The following is a 7,500-nucleotide window of genomic DNA, read 5'->3' as shown; positions in this document are numbered from 1 at the left end:
TTGTAAAACCACAACTTAATGTAATTAATCTGTATAATAAAAATTATAACAGTGTATGTACAATCTGGTACAATCTGGTACACTTCATAAAACTGTATATAAAACTTATGTAAACAAGCACTTTGAAGTTGACTTTTTCAGCTTTTTTCGATCGCAACGACTCGTCAATTACAGCTTGCTTTTAAAAGGAAGCTCATGTGAAATGATTCGAAGAACAGGCTTAGGAGTACAATAAGCCGGCCAAAGGACAGTGAAATTTACTGTAATTCGTTATTCTATACGACAGCAACGCGTGGGTTTTCTTTGAATAAGTATTTAACTTAATTTAAGTTCTGGTTTATACACACCTTTGTCAGTACTTTTTAAATACCATTCATATCACCATCAATGTCCCCAAACATCATTTCACTCAAGCCAAGCAGAGAATCGGAAACGAAGTAGATATGGCTTTGCTTCGTGGCGGTTGAAATCAATGCGTCAAAGAAACATAAAATGGGTTGAAAGAAAGGTCATATTCACCGGCATTTCCTGGAAGAAAATTTTCGATGCAGATCATGAAGTCTTCAAAATATTACTTGTGAAAGTGGAGAAAAAAAAGCATTCCCTTTTTGAGTCGAAAAGGAAAGGATTCTTCCTTTCTTTCACTTGCCTACGTTCAACAAGACGAAAGAACAACATATCACCCGGCAGGTTAGTTTTCATATCACCTTCGCGCCGAAATTTGATCACTGTTGTCATGACAGCTTGCACATGCGCAGACGTTATTCAGCCCTGTTGTCTTTAACACTAATTTCAGCCTTCGTTGGCCGTGTAGCACTTATATTTCAACAGGATTAACTACTGGAGGGTAATGTGAAGTGCTGGTTTTATACCCATGTAAACCATGTAAACCTTGATTTCCTAGACCTGGTAATTTCCAGGCGTTTTGGGTGTGTGCGGAGGAACGCAGGCCACAAAATGGTTGGTCAATCGAGCCTGGCACCAAATGTTCACTGTGGCATGAGAAAAAGAAAAAAATCGTGCTTGTCTTGTTCACTTATGAATGGAAACCTCATCAGCTTCATTGTGTGATGTTAAATTTCGTTGCGCAACAATGATATTACTCAAAAAGGCTTAGAAAAGATTTGTTCCACCCTAGCCAATGGCTTCGGCATCCAGACTCAACAGCACTCATCAAAACGGGATAGAGAAATCACGGGCGAAATTCTCCTTTTTGCCACGACTATCGTCACGACCAACTGCCGCTTTCCACAAGGGCTTCTCGCGAGGCTTATTTACATCGCGGGGAATGCTCGCAAGCTGCTAACTGTCCCAGAGTTTTGGTTTTCTCTCGTCGTATTTAGTATTATTTACTGCCAAATTGCCTTTGCTGCAGCACTGGCCAGATATAATCTTGTAATCGTACCCCAACGGGGATCTAGAGGGGAAACTGCAGTTTCCAAGACCACAATTCTTTGCGGTAGAAAAATTTCCTTCTGTTCGAAATATTTTTGTTTCTCGCACGCAGTTTTATCGATTAGTTTGACTGTTTTCTTGAGGCAAAAGTAAAGCTGCACTCTTACGTAATTGCCATGGGTGATAAACTGTTGGGATCGCATTTGAAGACCAGTGAAAAGGTTTGCTTTAGTTTTTTTCTGCCATGACATCATCCGAAGGAACTTCGCTGATGAAGTTCTAATCGATCTATAGATCTTTAATACAACACAAGTTTTAAGCTTAACGAATGACGATCCTTGCTATTTCTAGGGTCGAATATTTGTTATATCTTGAATCTTGGCGAAAAACGATCTCTAGATATTTTGTCGAAATTCGACATTTACTTCTTTAGCTTGGTGGAATAGATTTTACTCGTTCAATCGATCAATATTTCATTTCTGTTTAATTTTCTTAAATGCTTCTGAAATTAACGTGTTTAAAATATGGACTATATGTATTTTTAGAAAAGTGACAACACATTTGAAATTAAATTTGCAAGACATGTTTCGGTCGTGCAACGACCATCTTCAGTTGAAAGTAGAATTAATTTGAAGTTACATTTGAATTTATAATATGCTAAACAAACATAAATAACAACATGAAATAAATTGGGAATCTAACAAAAAAGAGTGTACAATGGAACATGTTGATTAGAACGAGAGAGTTAAATTAACATGATATAATTGCTTATTTAAAGAAGCTTCTTTAAATAAGCAATTATATCATGTTAATTTAACTCTCTCGTTCTAATCAACATGTTCCATTGTACACTCTCTTTTGTTACCTTTGGCTATTTTGTTAGATTCCCAATTTATTTCACGTTGTTATTTATGTTTGTTTAGCATATTATAAATTCAAATGTAACTTCAAATTAATTCTACTTTCAACTGAAGATGGTTGTTGCATGACCGAAACATGTCTTGCAAATTTAATTTCAAATGTGTCGTCGCTTTTATAAAAATTGTTGTTAGTCTGCTTCTTTCCACACTATATGTATATGCATGTACATTCTTTTAAATAACAATTTAATTTTTTTTTATCCTACAATAATATTACGTAATTAACGTCGATACAACCCACTGACCGAAAAGTTCTCACAGCTACGGTACCTCGCAAATTTCATTCAGTAAATTAGAAAGGATACAGTTTTTCTTGGGAGTACACCTTAATATTGATGAAATTGATATTGTGTAAGAAAAAAGAGTATCTATCATCTCTGACAAGGTTGCCTTTCCCTCATCTTGTGGTTGCAACTTGCAGACATAAATTTGTGATATTAATTAAGGTGATTCCCTAGTGAATGTGGCATGAGATCTTGTTTCAACTAACCCTTATTAATCATTTTAAGTGACTTGAAAAGGAAAAGTGTACAAAAATTAAGAAGTTGTAGACAGTTAGGACGCACATGTAAAACAGTAGTTTGTGACTAAGAGCCTACAAGCTTTTGAGCCTACATTGTGAAAGGGAATCTTAGGACGCTATCCCATTTAACAGAACTGACCGGCCTGAGACCAGGCAATTATTGGAAGGACTACCTCTACAACATCTTCAAATAAACACACTTCGAGGATGATATAATTATCCTTCATGCGGATGTGAGGGATTATCATGCGAGTGTTCTTTCAAATTGTTGCATTTTCTTTGCAAACTCACGGGTCTGGCCTGCCAGTTCTGACAAAGGGAAAGTGCACTTAGTTTACAAAATTTGCGTCATTAGCATAAGCTCATTGTTTTCTTTACTGTTCCTCTGAGAAATAGGCACTGAATATCGAAAGTCCTTTTTATAAACAAGTAAATCTGTAAATTTGAGCCAAATAATGTTTGTGTAATTAGGTTCAAAAATTCAAACTTTTGCAATGAATGAGAAGACTCATTAGCGAGATTATCAAATTGTGAAGGCGTACTACAACGTTTATTATTGGTATGTAGTTTAGTTAATTCAATTAACAAGTTTTTTTTAACTTTTGAGATCAGCTTGTGTATGGAAAGTTGCCTTCTAGAAACAAATTTATATGTCAGTGAGACATAGAGGATATTACATGGCCGTGCGGAGATGCAAAATTTCTCTTCGAGTGTTGAAAACTATTTCACGAATGAGCGCAGCAAACGAGTGAAATATTTTTCATCACGAGAAGAGAAATTTCGTATCTCCAAGCGGCCATGTAATATTCTATTTATTATATAAACACCAACCTCCAGAAAGAAAATAATACTAAATCGTTTCACGAAAGGCATCGAAAGGAGCCATTTTCATTTGTAACCATAGAAACAGTGATTTTTTCACATTTGAAAATAACATGTTATCTTCATGTGTGAAGATATCATGTTTTCGCGTGAAAGCTCAGTTGGTATTTCATTGGTGTTTATATGATAAAAAAATGTGATTAATGATGATATCAACAAAGTTTTCACCATTCAATCACATGGCCAGGTGGCACATTTGTTTTTGCTAAAACATTAGGCTACATTTGCATCAAAATGAGCTCAATTTGAAAATGATTAATTTGGGACGTCAGTGTGACTGTCATTTCTTTGTTCATTGACAACAGAGTGGTCATGATAATGTCATATATGCTCTATAATCTAACTTGAATTATTAATTTTAGTGTGGTGGGCTTCAAGTTAGGTGGTAAAAGAATGAATTATATAGAGTGCAGTTACACGTACAGCCTTATATGAAATTTTCTTCTAGATATTTGAACTGCAGAAATGATTGAAATACGTGAAAGTTGGAGATCATCTCAGTGAAGAAAGCTGCAAAAAAAATTAAACATGGAAAAGGGCCTATAGGGGAATCTTTGTTTTCATTTTTTGCCTCATTAGCATAGGCCGATCGTTTGTTAATGTATCGGCCAAAAAATCAGTACTGAATATTGAAAGTGCATTGCATTATGAGCTATCTCTGAAACTTTGAGCACAATTTACATGTACCAGTCTGTGACATTCTCTGAGTAATGTCACACTCTGGAAATTCGGAATTTTAAAAAGAACGTACCAGCTCAGCTCAACATGCGCATGTGTGCGTAGCAGACAAGACGCTTATTTCGAAGCTCTTCACTCTGATCAATTTTTTTTAGTTAAAACGTTGCTGAAACCTTGACCAAAATGGTAAAAGACACAGTCCAATCATTGAAACTGGAAAAGGACAAATTAAAAGACAAAATTCAAGAAATTTTTGGTGAATTACAAAACCTACGCGATGAAGTTAAGGCTGGCCGAAATAAATAAACAAGCAAAATATGTCTTTTTCAAGGAATGGTGTTAGAATCTGGAATAGCCTATCTAGTGAATTTCATCAAATGCCTAAAACGAAATTTAAACGCAACATTCACAATATGCTCCTTCAGAAACTCTCGGAGGCAAATGAATATATTGATATATCGGATTTGAATATGCCTTGAAAACCGAACTTATTATATTTGTATTACCCTTCCAGCTTCTCATTTAATTTGTTAAATTTTCCTATGAATTTTGTTTTATTTTGTTTTCTTTTTTTCCCAAATGCTGTACTGGTCAATATTCAATTATTATTATTATTTTTTTATTTTTTATTTTTTATTTTTATTTTCCCTTTCTTTGCTTTTGTGGTTTCATTACCTGATTCGTACTTCATATTTAGTTCAGTAAGTTATTTTTGTGCATTGTCAAATAATACTTAATTTTATGCGTCAAACCACTGCTCGCCTCGAATAGCTGTAGCTAACTGCGAGTAGTGGTACATCATCTGTTTCATATTCCAAACTTTGTAATATACTTGTCATAAACTTGTAGTAAATAAGCTTGAATAAACTTGAACTTGAAACTTGAACTAGCTCAATAAGCACTTTTGCCACCCAAGATTTTTAATTATCAGTTTTTGATGGCCAGTAACTCACTCATTAAAGCAAAAAGGCTTAAAATTTGGGATTTAACAAAGTTTAACACATTCTTTTACCTTTTGAAGTCAATAATTTCTAAGTAACATACAATGTAAATAAATGCCTTCTGTCAGCAAACTCTTATGTTAATGAGTCAAAAATATTGTAAACAATGACATCAGCAAAGATTCGCCTTTATGTACACGTAAATGTGTATTCTGTGTAAAACACATGGTTTAATTTTTGAGTCTGACCAGCAGTGTTTAACCATTCTCTATTGCCTAATGGACACAGGGAAGTATAATGCTCAGGGCTAATGACAGGTCTTTTGTTCTTATCTATTAGGATAGCAGTGATGACTTAACGTGAAAACCATTGATCAGCCTTCTTTATAATAGTTGAGAGCTGCTGGCATAATAATAATTGCTACTATTGTTGTTGTAGAAATTATATACATGTATGCTGGTGCAGTAACCATCATGCTTTTTAAAATTTTCAGGTCCTGAAGTCAGTGGTTAAACTGTTTGTCCAGATTTCTACTCCCAACTATAGTATGCCATGGCAGATGAAACGACAACAACAAGTCTTCGGATCGGGGTTTGTCATTTCTGGAAGAAGAATACTCACAAATGGACATGTGGTTGCATACCAGAAATCGGTTAGAAATGTGTAATAATTACAATATCATTAATTCTAGGATGTACAGATCTATGCTCTGTTTCTCTAAAGTGACACCAGGCCATGCACACCACTTGATTTCATTAGGATGTGATTTATTTAAAAATTAAATCTGTAAAAATACAGTTGAACCTCAATTACCGGTTATCCAGACCTGTGGGGACTGGACTTACTAGTCCGGATAATCAAGAGTCCAGATAATCGAAAAGATGAGTATTAATGAGCCAAAAACAAAACTGAATAAGTCCAAGAAGAGTTACTGTTACTGTAACATATTTCACGCAGGAATAAAACACATTTTACAAATCGTTTTTGGAAAAACTGTTACAGCAGTAACAGTTGCCCAAGAAATATCTGCTACAAGTCTTTACAATTAAAGTAATCCAAAAAGGTTTTTACATTGGTCTAAAATGCTGACAGAAATAAGTCTGTTTGTTTCGAACTGCTAAAGCATGTCCATGTCAGGAATTCCACCATTCTTTGAAGCTGCGTAAGTGTTATAGTGTCAACAATGACCATTGTCTTGTCTTTAATAAAACATTCAGCAGTTTCGGTGTGTAGAGGGCTTTATGAAGAGGTTCATTGTGTGGCACTTTCAATGACTTTCGTTGTAGTCCTTTGCTGCTCTTCGAGATGTGATCAGTTGCCAGAAAGAAAATAATACTAAATCGTTTCACGAAAGGCATCGAAAGGAGCCATTTTCATTTGTAACCATAGAAACAGTGATTTTTTTCACGTGTGAAAATAACATGTTATCTTCATGTGTGAAGATATCATGTTTTTGCGCGAAAGCTCACTTGGTATTTCATTGGTGTTTATATACATTTAATAAAAAAATGTGATTAACGATGGTATCAACAAAGTTTTCACCATTCAATCACATGGCCAGGTGGCACATTTGTTTTTGCTAAAACATTAGGCTACATTTGCATAAAAATGAGTTCAATTTGAAAATGATTAATTTGGGACATCAGTGTGACTGTCATTTCTTTGTTCATTGACAACAGAGTGGTCATGATAATGTCATATATGCTCTATAATCTAACTTGAATTATTAATTTTAGTGTGGTGGGCTTCAAGTTAGGTGGTAAAAGAATGAATTATATAGAGTGCAGTTACACGTACAGCTGTATATGAAATTTTCTTCTAGATATTTGAACTGCAGAAATGATTGAAATACGTGAAAGTTGGAGATCATCTCAGTGAAGAAAGCTGGAAAAAAAAATTAAACATGGAAAAGGAGTTTAGGTCAACTTTTTTCAAGTTGAATCAACAAATTCGTAATGGTGTCCACTGGGGAGGGCCATGGTGGACGAAGGAGAAACTCCGGCGAATATGCGTGACTCACGCGTGAATCCATGATGGCGGCTAGAATTCTCCGTGGGCTCGAGAGCAAACAAACTCGAGCATGCGCAGCTCATGACAGAGCCCCTTTAACAGCGTTATTAAGAACAGTTATGATGGCTTTGAAAAGATTGTCACCTTCAGT

The 7,500-nt window shown here is 35.1% G+C and overlaps 1 protein-coding gene and 1 long non-coding RNA gene across 2 annotated transcripts in view; one reads left to right on the top strand and one right to left on the bottom strand.

Moving 5' to 3' along the window:
* LOC138000379 (uncharacterized) overlaps window positions 1-667 on the bottom strand; it is a 2,430-nt gene extending 1,763 nt beyond the window's left edge. The window contains exon 1 of the long non-coding RNA XR_011123115.1: window positions 348-667. This is a non-coding gene — a long non-coding RNA (uncharacterized lncRNA). The remainder of the gene's footprint in view (window positions 1-347) is intronic.
* Window positions 668-1,456: 789 nt separating this feature from the next.
* LOC137999118 (uncharacterized) overlaps window positions 1,457-7,500 on the top strand; it is a 15,081-nt gene continuing 9,037 nt past the window's right edge. The window contains exons 1-2 of the mRNA XM_068844957.1: window positions 1,457-1,616; window positions 5,833-5,991. Coding sequence (XP_068701058.1) covers window positions 1,572-1,616; window positions 5,833-5,991 — 204 coding nt within the window. The 5' untranslated portion in view covers window positions 1,457-1,571. The remainder of the gene's footprint in view (window positions 1,617-5,832; window positions 5,992-7,500) is intronic.

Source organism: Montipora foliosa, chromosome 4 (assembly GCF_036669935.1).
Source record: "Montipora foliosa isolate CH-2021 chromosome 4, ASM3666993v2, whole genome shotgun sequence".
Taxonomy (NCBI): domain Eukaryota; kingdom Metazoa; phylum Cnidaria; class Anthozoa; order Scleractinia; family Acroporidae; genus Montipora; species Montipora foliosa.
This window is presented reverse-complemented; position numbering and strand designations above follow the sequence as displayed.